The following is a 15,286-nucleotide window of genomic DNA, read 5'->3' on the forward strand; positions in this document are numbered from 1 at the left end:
GAGAACCAACGATAGCAAACTGGTTAAATTATGTTTTCTCAGGATAGAATATTATGCAACCCAAAATGACTCTGTAAAATCATACATTAGGGTGTAGGGAAATGCACACACTATATTACGTAGAAAGAACAGTAACACGAGATGCAGTAAACACAAAAAATAGTAAATACGAGATGCAGAGAAAAATGGCAGGTGGGTCATCAAACCAAAATGTCAACAGTGGTTACAAACAGGCAGTAACGACATTCATTCTGCTTTTCTGAAATAAACACAACTTACTTTTGTAAAAAAAATAATAAAGTTTACAAATAAAAGCTATTTGAAAAAGGAAAGAGCTTCGCTCCGGCTCTGCCAATTAGGAAAATTAGCAGTGGTTGTTCACTTCTACCAAATCAACCCTGGAGAAACACAGAACCTAGGAATCTAAGAACTTAACAATCTAAGTCCTTAAGAAGGCTAGGTGTTCTGAAATGGTATGAGTTAGGGGATGAAGATGAGCAAAGACTGTGAGTAGATAAAGGAAAGCTGTATTCTTTCCCTTGCCCACTGAGACCTCAGCGTCATCACTGATTATCCCCTTACTGAAGAAATCAGGAGCAACTGCCCAAAGAACTAGCTTAAAAGTCAACTGGAGGCCGGGCACAGTGGCTCATGCCTGTAATCCCAGCACTTTGGGAGGCCAAAGCAGGTGGATCACTTGAGGTCAGGAGTTTGAAACCAGCCTGCCCAATGTAGTAAAACCCTGTTTCTACCAAAAATACAAAAATTAGCCAGATGTGGTGGTGGCACATGCCTGTAATCCTAGCTGCTTGGGAAGCCAAAGCAGGAGAATCACTTAGAACCCGGGAGGTGAAGGTGGCAGTGAGCCGAGATCGTGTCATTGCACTCCAGCCTGGGTGACAGAGTGAGACTTTTTTGTCACTTTTTTTTTTCTCAAAAAAAAAAAAAAAAAAAAAACAAACTTGATAAGCTGATTTTAAAATTTACATGGCCAACCCTTATGTATGTAAAACACTGTTGAAAAAGAATAAAAAGAACTTGCCCTATCAGATAATTGACTGATGCAGCTACAGTGATTAAGACAGTTGGTATTGGCAGAGACTAACGAATGGACCAACAGAACAAAGTAGAACCTGAAACAGATCAATACTTACAGAATGGCAGATTTGTGGAGGAAGTAAGGATTGTTCAATATAAAGAACTAGAAAAAAAATGGCTATCCATATGGAAAAAAATTACATTGAATTCCCTAAAATCATCTACAGATAGTTTAAGGACCCATATGCAAAATTTAAAATTTTTAGTGGAGAACAAAGGTAGGCGATCTGATCTGGGGTTAGGTGTTTCATTAACAAGATATGAAAACACTAGCCATAAAAGAAAAAAAAAACAATCATTACACACAGTGTAACTTGTTTTTTTCAGATTGGGAAGAGATATTCGCAACATATATAAAGAACCTGTAGCAAATAAATATGAAAGGACAAAGAACCAAATAGAAAAATGGGAAAAGACATGACCAGGAATTACACAATAAAAGATATTTCATATATATGTATAGCTAATTAACATATGAAGAGATGCCAACTTCATTCTTAAACATGAAAATACAAATTAAGACCACAATGAAATACAATTTTACACTTGTTCGACTGGTAAATATCAAGAATAATACTGAGTGTCGGGAGGTCATTTGGCAGGATCTCTTACACAGTGCTAGTGAAAGTGTATTTGGCACAACCACATTATTAAGTAATGCCACATTGTTTTCCAGAGTTGAACATTCACCCGTTTTATGATCCGGCAATTCCACCACTAGAGAAATTGTACACCAAGATATGTTAACGAAAACAAGAATGTTCAAAACAGCACAGTCCACAACAAAAAAGCTGGAACCAATTCAAATGCTCACTAAAAGGAGAAAATAGGGTACATTCACATAATGTAACAGTAGACCACAGAGGAAAAAGAGAACTACAACTCTGTATAACATTGTGCATTTTACTTGAGTCAAAAACAATAAGCCCGAAAGACTACACACAGCATGACACTCAAAGTTCAAAACACTGTATCTACTTTTTAAAAAGCAAGGGAATAGGCCAGGTGTGGTGGCTCATGCCTGTAATCCCAGCACTTTGGGAGGCCAGGGCAGGAGGACCACTTGAGCTCAGGAGTGCAAGACCAGCCTGGCTAACATGGCAAAACACTGTCGCTACAAAAAATACAAAAATTAGCTGGGTGTGGTGGTGTGTACCTGTAGTCCCAACTACTCTAGAGGCCGAGGTGGGAGGATCGCTTGAACCCAGGATGTTGAGCTGCAGTGAGCTGTCGTGCCACTGCACTCCAGCCTGGGCAACAGAGCTAGACCCAGTCTCCAAAAAAAGAAAAGAAAAAGGGGTGACGGGGCAGCAAGGAAATGATAAATAGAAAACTGAGGAATTCTTACCTTAGGAGGCAGTGGGTGGGGGCAGGGTACAGGATAGGGAAGGCCCCATAGGTAATTAAAAGTTATTGCCAAAATAATTGGTGGTATAGTGGGTTTCCTTAGGAACTGCTAACATTAGTAAAATATATAAATTAACATGAATAAAGTAAAGCAAGTCATACAGGGATCAATGATGACAATATCTCATGAACCAAGGATGATTTAACCTAATTCTATGCAACTGGAGCCCATCAAAAATAAAACAAAATGCTTTACCCCTTTTCACAATCTGTCAGTGGCTCTCCATTACATTAAGCCTCTTGTAGGCTTTAAGCTGCGAGATCAAGCTATACTCTATAAGAAAGGCAGGAAGGAATGGAGGGAGTGAGGAAGGGAAGGGAGGAAGGGAAGGAAAGAAAAAGGAAAGGAAGAAGCTGCAGCAATGAGTGATTTTTTTTTCAACTTTTTTGTATATTCAGGGGTACATGTGCAGGTTTGTTATATGGGTTAACTTGTGTCATGGGGGTTTGTTGCACAGATTACTTCATCATCCAGGTACTAAGCCTAGTACTCAATAGTTATTTTTTATGATCCTCTCCGTTTTCCCACCCTCCACTCTCAAGTAGGTCCCAGTGTCTGCTGTTCCCCAATGAGTGATTCTTAAGCTAAGTCCAGCTCATCTGGCAGTGGCCAGTCGTTCGGGAAGTTAGGATGGAAAACAAGGGCCCTGCAAACTCCTCCAACACTCTCACAGTACTTGTGCACTTAGTTCCTTCTTCCTTACTTTGGAAGACCTTAACTTTCACTGTACAGCACGGCAGCTGCTGGCCACATGAGGCTACTTAAATGAATGAAAGTCCGTAAAATACAAATTCAGTTTCTCCGTTACATTAGTCACACGTCAGGCACTCAAGAGCTATGAGTGGCTACCATATCTGACAACACCAATGCAGAACATTCCTTCATCTTGGGAAGCTCTACGGCAAGCTTGTCCAACCTGTGCCCTATGGGCTACAGGTAGCCTAGGATGGCTTTGTGGCCCAACACAAATTTGTAAACTTTCTTAAAATATTAGATTTTTTGGTGAATTTTTAGCTCATCAGCTATCGTTAATGTTCGTGTATTTTATGTGTGGTCTCAGACAATTCTTCCAACGTGGCCCAGAGAAGCCAAAAGATAGGACACCCATGCTCTATGGGACAATGCTATTCATGGCAAAACCCGCCGTAACTTTTGCACCAAGATAGTGCTTTAAACCCATCCCAGCTGAAAAGAAGGGGCACGGGACTTTGTCTACACACAAAGCAGGGTGGAGAAGTGCTGGAGAGGCAAGGGTTGGCAGAGGGAGCCAGAGAGCTGAGGGGCCCAAACCCTTCCCATGGGGTGTTCTGCAGCACCTCTCAAAGTCTGACAGAGCTTCAGACAGAGAAGTGAGGTGAACGGGGCCTCAGGCTCGGCAGAAACTGAAACCTGCAATTCTTTTGCTCTGCCTCCAGGTGGCGGCCCCTCAAAACCCTCACCTGAGAGGGTGGGCACAGGTGTTCGTGAACATCCTGGCCCTGACTTCTGTTCCCTCTCTTCCTCTGTCCCTCCCTCCTCTACCAGCACCCATCTGCCCTGCCCTTCAAGGCTGCTTTGCTCTGAAACAGCTCCTCTGGGGAAGATCAGAGGCTAGCCCCTGAGAGATGTCAGAGTGCTCGCAGACACAGCGCCACAGGAAGTCAGAGGGCGCAGCTGCCATTCTTTTTGAAGCATTGGGGGAGGGGCGGGGGAGGTGTTTCACCCAGGCCCTGGGAGGCAGAAGGTAAATCCTCAGAAGCAGGTCACTGCAGGCGGGGCCTTGTCCTAAGCAGTATCTACGTGGTGATCATCCCTTGCCCATCCCATTCCATCAGCCAGGACCAATAACCATAGAATATCACAGCAGAAAACATCCTTAAAGTGGCTCAGCCACAGCTGAGGAAACTGAGGCCCTGGGTGGGGAAGGAACCTGCACAAGTTCACCCAGCCAGAGTGTGGCAGAATGGGGACAGAGCTACCAACTTCCCCGGCTCCCGCTCTTCCCACTGTGCATGCTGGAGTTTCCGGGGAGAGCCTCGAGTCCTCATACCTGTGCTCAGCCATCCTGTACCTCCCTGACCAGTGAGTGATCTTCACCCCCTCTGCTCTCTCACAGGTCCTAGCACAAGGCGGCCCATGCCCACGGGTGCCAGGCAGAGTAAGTGGCCTGGATGAGGGGGTAGGGCCTGGCAAGCAGCTGGGTTCAGCAGGTTCAGCCCTTTCCTGGTAGCCAGCCTGCCTTTTAGCCCTGAAGAGCTGTCTGGAACAAGGGTTCAGCTTGCCTGGGCCAGCTCAGCCAGCACAGGATGACAGAGGATCCCAGGCCAAGTGACCAGTCAGGGCTGAAGGGAGCTGGCCATGGGGCAGGAGGGAGAAGAGGGCTGTCAGGGGGACCTGGGCCCCTCCTCGGGACTCTCACAGCACCTAGGCTCCCCTTATACAGCAGCTGCTTCCTCCAGTGGACCATGGGTCCTCAACAGCAGTGCCGGTGCTCATTCACCTTCATGTGCCCAGCACAGTATGAGGCACATAAGAGGGTACTCCAGCGAACAATTACTGAGCCAGAGAGCTAAGGGGTGGGAGGTCCTGTCCAAAGCAGCTGGAGCGGGCAGCAATCAAGAACATGGAACCTCATACCCCCGACTTCACCACCTATAATTACATGAGCAAAGGTCTCTTTCCTGATCTTGGGGTTTAGAAACAGTTCATGGCAAGAGGCCCTTTAGAGCTACCTTTACAGAGCACTTCCCACAGGCTGGGCATTTCATTCTCATTTCCTCCTCAGGTCAACCCTATAAGGTAGGTACTATCACTGCCTCAAGGCTTACAACAGATTTTAAAAGTTGCCCAAGGTACGCTGCTTGTAAGATGCACAGTGGAGACTCAAATAGGAGTATGCTATACTGCAGAGACTGTACTCTGACCCAGTCTCCATTCATTCAACGAATCTCAGGGAGCATCAACCATGTGTCAGGCACGGTACTGGATGCCAAAAACAAAACCTGCTCTAGCAACCTGAGAGTTTTCACGCCAGTGAATGGAGGAGATAGACAATTAAAGAAACCAAACACACAACCCAATCACACAGTGCCAGGATGAGATAAATGCTATGAAGCAAAACAAAGTAGGGTAAGAGGGTAGGACAGGGGTTGCCACATTTTTTCTGCAGAAGTCCAGATAGTAAATATTTTCTACTTGGCTGGCCAGCTTTGCAACACAGTCTTTGTCATCACCAAGCAACTCTGCCAAAGCAGCCACGGGCAATATGTAAATGAATGGGCATGGCTATATTCCAATAAAACTTCATTAACAGACATTGAACATACAGGATTTTATAATTTTCACGTGGTAGAAAATGTTATTCTTTTTATTTTTTTCCCCCATTATTTAGGAATATAAAAACCATGGCAGGATGCAGTGGCTCACACCTGTAATCTCAGCACTTTGGGAGGCTGAAGGGGGTGGATCACTTGAGGTCAGGTTCGAGACCAGTTTAGCCAACAAGGTGAAACCCCATCTCTGCTAAAAACACAAAAATTAGCCAGGCACAGCGGTGTATGCCTGTAATCCCAGCTATTCAGAGGCTGAGGAAGGAGAGTCACTTAAACCTGGGAGGTGGAGGTTGCAGTGAGCCAAGATAGTGCCAATGCACTCCAGCCTGGGCGACAGAGTGAGACTATCTCAAACACAAACAACAAACAAACAAACACTCAGTTTGCAAGTTAGACAAAAACACATGTCGGCCCAGATTTGGCTGCTATAACTTGCCAATTTCTGGGAAAGAGTGGCTGGTGTGAGTACATGAGGATGCACTTTAGACAGGATGGTCGAGGATGGCCTTGCTGAGATGACATGTGAACAGAGACCTGAATGAGGTCGAGGAGAACGCCCTGAGCTCCCAGCAAAGGGAACAGCACGTGTCAAGGCCTGGCCACATGAATGGGAAGCAGGGGGAAGGTGGAGAAGCCCGCAAGGGTTATGGAGGTCAGCAAGAGCCAGGTCACGTGGGCCTCCTGGCGAGAACCTTGGTTTCAATGTGACAACAAGCTACTGAGGTCTGGCATTTGCGAGCTTCATGACTTTGGGCAAGTTATTCAACCTAAGCCTCATTTTCTCATCAAAAATGGAAACAATAATAGCACCTGTCTCAGGTGTTGAGGGACCAAGTGAGTGTCATGTGCTAAATGAATGTCAGCTGCCAATGTTAACAATGACATCAGTGTCCAGCCGGATGAGGCGGCGCTGGGAGGAGTGGCGATGACTTTCGTCCAACTCACCCACAATGTCCACCACGTCTGGCCGGATGAGCGGCTCTCCGCCTGTGAGCCGGATCTTGTCAATGCCTTCCTTCACAAAGAGCCGGGCAAGGGTCAGGATCTCCTCTGTGGTCAGCAGGTTGGCCTTGGGGGTCAGCGGGACCCCCTCCTCGGGCATGCAGTACTGACCTGAGGGAAGGATGAATGGGGATGTGGAGGGAGGAAACAGGCATGGCCATAGCCCTGTGATGCCTCCACTCCCCAACTCTCCATCAGGCCAGTCTTCTCAAACACATCTGGACATGAGCAGAGACCTCACTAAACCTGAGGTGAAAAAACCCCAGACCAGCATCTCCCCAGGCCTGACCTTTCTCATTTCTAAAACATTAACACCCTTCCCTATGCCCAACACACACAATCTGGCCATAACATCCCTCAGTGGGAGGCCGAGGGCATGGGTTAGAGATGAAGTACGCTGAGGGCAGAGCCTGGCCTCACTTCCTGGGCTGAGTGCACCTGGGCAGGCGGAAGGGAGGAAGAGGGGAAGGGGAGAAGGGTGGAAGGCAGATGGGGGAAAGAGGGTAGAAGGCAGAAAGAGGAAGGGGGGAAGGGGGGAAAGGGGGAAAGAGGGTAGAAGGGGAAGGGGGAAGTGGGGAGGAAGGGAAGAGTGGGGGGACGGGGAAAGGGGGAGGGGGGACGGGGGACGGGGAAAAGGGGGACGGAGAAAAGGGGGACGGAAGGAAAAGAGAAGGAAGATCAACTTTGGAAGTCCCTCCAGCAGTGGCTACAGGTCCAGAGCAATCTTTGCAAGGATTATGAAATGAGGCCTCTTTGTTATCAGCCTGGCCCCGGATGATTTGTCACGGGACTGGGGCACCTCCAGAGTCAGCAGTGCTGGCATGGGCATGGCTGTCTACTTCACATGTTTATAATGTCCACCACCCCACCCCTGGTCATGTCCTGGACTTCGGGAACTACAGGGAAACAGAAGGAAGGACCCCTGAAGACTGAGAGGTCCAAGACCCAATCTTAATTCTAAATCCAACTGCATTTCTGTTTTCAAACCTAATCCCAAGTAGGACACAGCTTCTACAATCATACAACTCAGCCTTGACCCCTATCTTACCCCTGAAGCCCACCTGGCCTGGTAAGCAAGGGGTAGCGGGTGAGGAAGTTAGAAAGCAGAACTGGAGGATTCAGGAGGATTTCCAGGCACAGGGAGATTTCAGAGGCTGCTTGGGCAGAGGGACACCAGCCCAGAGGGGGCCCAGGAAGGTGACTCACATCTGAGGTTGCACTTCTCCGTGAGGGAGATCCGCAGGTAGCTGTGCTGCCGGCCAAAGCTGTCTGTAAGGAAGGCGGAGAAGGGGGCCGCATGCTCCCGCAGGAACTGCCTCCGCCTGGACAGCTCCTGCAAAGACAGGGCAGGGAGGAAGCATGGGCCCTTGCTACTGGGCTGGGGAGAGGCGCAAGGAGAACCACCTGCCCCCTCCCTTACTCTGACATCTGTGCGGAGCTTCTAACCCTTCCACATGTTTGGGCTCTGCCATGTTGGGGAAGCTAGGATTGTCCCTCTCATTGAAAAATGAGCTTGAGGAGAAAGACCCACCCCTTAAGTGTTCAGCTCGGGGGTGGGGGGGCGGGTGGTGATCTCTGCTGGGAGGATTTCTGGCTGGGCAGCAATGTGGAAGCAAGGGTGTGGGGGAATCTATTAGCCCTTATTCTTCACTCTAGCCAGTGCCAAAAAAAAAAAAAAAAAAAAAAACGGATTGTGCACCCATGATCTCCAGCATTCGCGCATAAATGGGAAGACACTGCTGAAGGCCACAAGCAAGGCCCAAACCCGTCCTGCAGAGAGAAAGGAGCGAGCCAGCTTCACCCTTTCCCATGTACAAGTCTGAACTAGTTTGATCCATCTCCCCTTGACGTATCAGTCCTTGGAGAGTACCACCTGGGTCCTGATAGATGCTGATGAGATAATTGCTCCAAGGAAGTAACATTTACCAAGCATCTTAAAGTTTCCAAAGAACATTCTGTTTCATTCCCACACCCACTCCACACGGGATTATTATAACTAAGGCTTGGATGGGGTCCAAGAACACCCTCGGCAGAAGCGGGATTCAAATCCAGGTCTTCGGATTCCAGGTTCTAAATTCCTCCCTTCTATCACACAGAGAGAGTCTAAGAAGATAGGGAGGATGACAACTAGGGTGGGTAGAAGTCACTTCTCTAGAACATTTCAGACAAAAAAAAAATCACAACCCTGGAAGTCATGCATGAGATCTACAGACAAGGTTCTGGAAAGGGGACAAGAAACCCTGGTTTCTGCAGCAGGTATGACCTGGCACACTGTGAAAGTCCCTTAACTTCTCCAGGCCTGCTTTCCCAGTTGTAAAATAAGAATACAGCTATAGGCTAAGGTTGTCTTGCTAGGAGTAAAGACGGCGGCCGGGTGGTAGTGGTGGTATTGGAAGATGGTAGGTGAACACCTACAATTATGATGGAGAGTAGAAGGCCTCCGGCCCTCCAGAGGTCCAGCGCAACTATGCCTACATTAGGAGGAAGAAGTATTTCCTTCAGTAAGTTCCTCGGCTCCAGCTGCACATTAGAACCATCTGGAGAACTTTAAAAAAAGATTCCAGTGGAGACTGACTAAATATGGATCTCTGAAGCTGTTATGTTTTCAACCTCTCCAGGTAATTCTCATCGGCAGCCCTTGACTGGGTCAAGAGCCACTGAATGGTTCAAAGATAAGAGACATGAGAGTGTGTGTGAGGCTGCTCTTGATTTTCTGGGCCCATAAAACATTCCTCACTCTACCCATCCCAGGAGAATTTCCCACCTCCTCTGAGAAGCCCTGCTCACCATCCTGTGGGGAGTAAGCAGCAGTCACTTCTCTAACTGCAGTCTGCTATACTCACAACAGTCACTTCCTCCCTCCCTGCGGTGTGATGGAGAAAACTCAAACTCGCCCCATTGCCTTTCCACAGACAGCCTCAGGGGTGGGGTGGGGGCCCTCCATAATCAAGAATTCCATCAGCCACCAGAGTCCAGATGAGATACCTGGGAATCTGGATGTACTGCCGTGCTGTGCCTTCTTTTTCATCAACAGCTATTTGCAATTCAGTCAAGTTAGTCACCCCAGATTCTGCCTCTTCACTTGCCAAGATACCCCACTGAACCCAGTCTTAACGTGTTGGGGGGATGGGGTGGCTGGATGGGGGAGGAGTCAAAATAAATCAAATAATTGGGAGGTGAGAGGACCAAGGAACGTGATTCAGCAGAAATCTGAGCTCAAGCAGTGTGATGGAGCAATCAAGTATGGAATTAGGGGCTGGGTGTGGTGGTTCACGCCTGTAATCCCAGCACTTTGGGAGGCCAAGGAGGGCAGATCACTTGAGGTCAGGAGTGCGAGACGAGCCTGGGCAACATGGTGAAACCCCATCTCTACTGAAAAATACAAAAGTTAGCTGGGTGTGGTGGCAGGAGTCTATAATCCCAGCTACTCGGGAGGCTGAGGCAAGAGAATCGCTTGAACCCAGAAGGCAGATGTGGCAGTAAGCCAAGATTGTACCACTGAACTCCAGCCTGGGCAACAGAGCGAGACTCTCAAAAAAAGAATGGAATTTAGTGCTTTTGTTCTGGCAATGGGAGAGGCTGGTCAGATTTCACTTTTAAGAACTTTTGTGACCCTATGTGTACCAACCATTCTGAATCGAGCCTCCTAAACACACACACTCTCACTTTGCCAGCAATGCAAACTCATTACTTAGATATTAACGAGCCTCATTCCTGCATCTTCTCTCCTCTAACACTGCATGCCCTACTTTCATTCTTCTACTTTTTACCCTGTCCCTTAAATCTCCTGGAGGAAAAAAATATCACCACCAGTCAAAGGAGCCCAAGATTCAGAGGGAATTACACAACAGAGTAGACAGTAACTCTGCTTGCTCAGGATGGCTGGGACATGTCAGAAGTAGTAGGAAGCCCTAAACGAATCATATTCCCAGGGTCCCAGCCTGGCCCGGCCTGTTTCCTCTCTGTGAGAAGTCATCCTGCCTGATTCAGTATCCCCAGTGTCTAGCACAGGATGTTGGTACATTTTGAATCACATGAACAAATAGTCCTGTCCCTAAACAGAAAGGTCGTATATGCAAAACCCAGTTACATGGGGGTAATCATTTCCCGGCTGGTCTCTATTGTCAACATGGCTTAACCTGGTACAGTGGTTCGAAACCCTGGCAGCACATCAAAATCACTCAAGGAGCTTCAAGGACTGATGACAGAGCCCCGTCCCAAAGATTCTAGCTTAACCTAGTGCCTCAGCTGTGCAGCCAGGGCTGAGAACCATCAGTGACGCCAAGCGCTAGGTGCTATTTGAATCAGGGCGAGTTGTTGTGGTTCTGAGCACAGGATTTGGAGTAGGTGAGCCTATATTACAAGCCTGGTCTAGCTGTTGAGCAAGTCACCTAAATTCTCCAAACCTTAGTTTCCTCATCTATGCCGTGGAAATAATAATCCAACCTAACTCAACTGGAGGAGTTCCTGGCACAGAGGTTTCCAATCAGTGATCCGTGGAGGAACACCGTTGTGTGCTGTGATCAGTTTTTCTAGTTTGTCAGCTTCCCTTCCCTTCCAAGACCCTGGCCTTCCAACCCTACTAACAGCAGATGGCCAAAGCCACTGCCACACCACCCACGTGGGGTCTGAGCATCCCCAGGACCACCAATACTGGTGTGCTAATAAGCAGGCACCAGGCAGCCTGCCAGACACTACTGGTCATCTCATGTCTACCCAATGCAGATTGGGGTGGGGTGAAGGGGGTGGGGTGAAGGGGGTGGGGAAGGATGGGACAAAGGCGTTAAAGCGGGACCCTGCCCTCAAGGTGCCTTCCTCTACTAGTCACTAATCTTGGGCATCTATTTGACTGCTAAAGGCTAGCCCTCACATAGCTCCAAAGTCTAAACAGAGCAGCAGGGTTATTCAGGAGAAAAAAAGCACATTCCGAATCTAAGTATCAGTGGCCCTGATTTACCCTGCTATTGGGATGATGTATACTAAGGGCCTCTTAAAATTAATCTCTTTTAAATGAGAAGACCCAGCAAAGAGCCTAGCCTAGCCTGATTCTCCTTCCCCTCCCCTCATTCCCACCCTAAGTGTGACGTCTTTACACCTATGGCTTCTGACAAGGACAGTCACATTTCGCTGAAACATGGATTTTGAGGAGCTGGGCAGACTGGAAGTCAAGATGACCCCCTGAAAAGCCCTCTTTCCCTCCTCCCCCTCATTCTCCCTCACCAGGCCCTGCTGTACTCCTCCTACGTTCACCCACACCCACTTCCTTGCAGCCTAACCCCTAGCCAGCATTTGTTTTTTCTGGCCCCCTGAACAGCTGGGTGCCTTTGCCTTGCCTAGACTCACTCTCCCTGCTTCCCCCACCACAGGCAACAGGCTTCATTGTTGCCCAACAAAGCCCTTATGGAGCCTCAGAGGGAGAAAAAGGGGTACAGCACTCCCAGGCGGGGCTGAACCCTGCAAAGATTGTCTGGGCCACCTCAGACACATGCTGGCAGGTCGCTGTGTCTCCTCCACCCACCTCCCCATTGACCCACACACTACCCCTTTCCATATATAGCAGCTACTCGACCTGTTCTTGAACTCAGCCCACGGCCACCTTTCCGTACAGCCAGCTCCCACTTACACCTCACTTCTCTCCCTCACACCCTCACCCTGCCACACAATGCCCAGTGGCTTTCCATCCTAGCTCTCCAAGCACCTCCCATCCCAAACCAGACTACCAGAGCCCTGTGTGGGCGTGTTGGGAGAGACAGACCCTGCAAGAAGGGGTTCAAGGTGTCCCCACCCCAATTGGCAAGCTCTGGAGATGAGCAGAACATATCCACTTCTAGACTCACTTCCCCTTAGAGTCTCCTCAAGACAGATTTCTGTGCCCTCCCCCATCTTACGATGGGCTGGCCCAACCCTCTTATTTTATAAACATGAAGCAAAGGGAAGTGACAGCCCCAGGAGCCAGGTGAAATTGGAGGCGAAACTGGCAGGTGAAAACATGGGACTCCCTGTCCAGTGTTGGTCTACTATGCCACATGACTTGAAGTTTCAAGCAGCTACAATTATTGGCTGAATCCACTGCCTGCACAACCCTGTGTTAAGCGCTTGTGGGGATAGAAAAGCAGAGGTGCACCCAGCCCTCGGGAACTCCCAGTCTGCTGAAGATAACCCTAAGAGATGTCCAGGATTTAATGTGAGTTGACAGAATAGCTATCCAACAAGTCCAGATGGGAGGGGACTCACAGGACACAGCATGTGCCAGTGGCAGCATGGATAATAGTAATTACCACCAACATTTACATAACACAGCACTTACACGGGCTAAGCTTTGTTCTAAGTATATACGTTAACATATGTTAACTCTTTTAATCCCTGTGACATTCTATGAAGTAGACTTTTATTCTCACTTTGCAGATGAGAAAACAGACACCGAAGGGTAAGGGGACTTGGTGAATCCCCTAATAAGGGATGGGGCTGCCCCAGAGTCTATGTTCTCCTTTCTGCCACATTACCCCTCCCTTCACAGTGTAAAGGGATGGACAGGAGCAGGTTCTCTCCCTGGCCTCCACACAGGGAGGACAGAAAAGCATTAGAGTTCCTTGCCCTCTACAGCTCTGCGACTGGAGGAAAGTTAACTTCGATTAGCCCCCTCACCTGAACATACAAACTCTCCTCACCTTACATGGCTTAGTGAGGACTAACGGCTTCCACATGTGAGCCACTCAACACAGGTTCTCTCATGAAACACCAGTACAAAACAAACTGGGGGTTGGGGGAGTGGAGAAGAAACGTCCCCTTTTCTTGAATTCTTTAAAGATCTCTCAGCCATCTTGGCTTTACTATCTCTTCAACGATGTTCAAGAGTTCGAGGATACTAAAAAGTCTTCACTTCCCAACCATGGGCCTGCTTATCTGAGGATCCCAGAGGAGCTTAGGTTTGGGGAAAGCAAATGTGGCGGAAGTCATTGAGCAATATGGGGGAGGAGGGAGCAGTGATCTTATGAATCCCAGGACAGGAAGCCTAGTTCAGGGATATGGGAAAAAACGACTAGCTAGGTACCGAAAAGAGGTTTCACTAAATGAAAAAGAGGTGCTTTTCCCCTCAAATTATTCCCTAACCACCTGAGCAGAAGAACAACCAAAACCTAAAACTTTTCATGACTTGAAACACTCTGAGGGGTGCTGTCAAGGTCAGAGGTATTAATTTCTAACCTGTAAGAGGCCAGTCCTGCTCTGTTCTGGCTGAACCCTCCCAAGGTTAATAAAAATGAGACAAGGAGAGTCAGCAAAGGATGAGTTACAGAGCCCTGGGACTACAGTAACAACTCACCGTTGGTGACACCGAGGTGACATGTTTAGTCAGTCACACTATGAAGCAGGTGTCACAGGGACACCTGATCTCTGAGCTCTGGGGCTAGGGAGGGAAAATGTTTAAGAAAGAGGGTGGGTGCAAGGCAAGGCTGAAGGGTACCAGTAAGATATCTCACTGGACCCAAAGTCCCAGTCCTCTGCTTACCCCAATTTCTGGCCAAGCTCAGAGCCGGCAGGGGTGGCGTGGCTGGGGGGCAGGGAGGTTCTGAAGCGGGACCCCAGGAGCCTCTCCCGCTGGGTTAGCGGGTGAGACCGGGAGGTGCATCTGGAGAACATCCTTCCACTGAGGAGTGCCAAGGGGTCCCTCCTAGAAGCGGCAAGCAGATAGGCCGGGAGCTACTGGGGGAAAAGGGCAGTGTGCCCGGTCCACTCCCGCCCCGGGAAGCTGTGGACACGGGCGGGGTGGGCTCACCTCCGAGGCAGCTCGCGCGGACTCCCCGGGGCGGGGCTGTGTCACTGGAGCCCCTGAGCTGCAGCTCCGGGCGCTGGACCTCAGGAGCCACCGCAGCATCCGGGACAGCGGCTGCGCCGCCATGAAGCCTGATCCCAGCAGAGCCGCAGCCCACAGCCGGCTTCGGGAGCACACTGGCCGGGAACTCGCCCCCGGGGTCATCCCAGCAGGGGCGGGGAGGGGCGGGAGGAGGACGGGACCCGCGCAGCCAATAAGCTAGGACGCCGTCCCGCATGGCCTTGTGGGAGCTGTAGTACACTCCCTGTGCCCACTTTCCTGGGCCGTGGTAGAGCTCTAGGGCAGAAGGGTAAACTCAGGTGGGGAACAGGGTTCTTTTCCTTCCAGTTTTTCTGGCTGCTCTACTCTCAGATTTAGGTCGTGGTGTGACAGTAGGCAGGACAGGACAAGGGCCAAATGAATGAGGCACTGCCTTGGGTGCGAAATTTAAGAGGGTGGCAGCAAAACTCCGGTTATAATTTTTTAATGTAATATTTCAAAAAATCGTAATAGATTTTCAGAAGTCCGTGAAATATCAACGTTCTAAATAAAAAGATCGATCCTACACTTGCATGACTCACCTCACTCAGTGCACCATAGTGCAGATTGTGGTTGTAAAACAGGTCTTTTAAGATATACTTCTCCAGGTGTGCCCCA

At 49.0% G+C, this 15,286-nt stretch overlaps 1 protein-coding gene across 3 annotated transcripts in view; it reads right to left on the reverse strand.

Moving 5' to 3' along the window:
• Nucleotides 1–14,852, reverse strand: part of MOCS1 (molybdenum cofactor synthesis 1) — a 28,041-nt gene extending 13,189 nt beyond the window's left edge. For all 3 annotated transcript variants that reach the window (XM_017957851.3, XM_017957850.3, XM_003897571.5), the window contains exons 1-3: nt 14,594–14,852; nt 8,026–8,152; nt 6,763–6,930 (exon numbers count right to left, since the gene is read on the reverse strand). In XM_017957851.3, coding sequence (XP_017813340.2) covers nt 6,763–6,930; nt 8,026–8,152; nt 14,594–14,794 — 496 coding nt within the window. In that variant the 5' untranslated portion in view covers nt 14,795–14,852. The remainder of the gene's footprint in view (nt 1–6,762; nt 6,931–8,025; nt 8,153–14,593) is intronic.
• Nucleotides 14,853–15,286: the final 434 nt, after the last annotated feature.

The sequence above is a fragment of the Papio anubis genome, chromosome 6 (genome assembly GCF_008728515.1).
Source record: "Papio anubis isolate 15944 chromosome 6, Panubis1.0, whole genome shotgun sequence".
Taxonomy (NCBI): domain Eukaryota; kingdom Metazoa; phylum Chordata; class Mammalia; order Primates; family Cercopithecidae; genus Papio; species Papio anubis.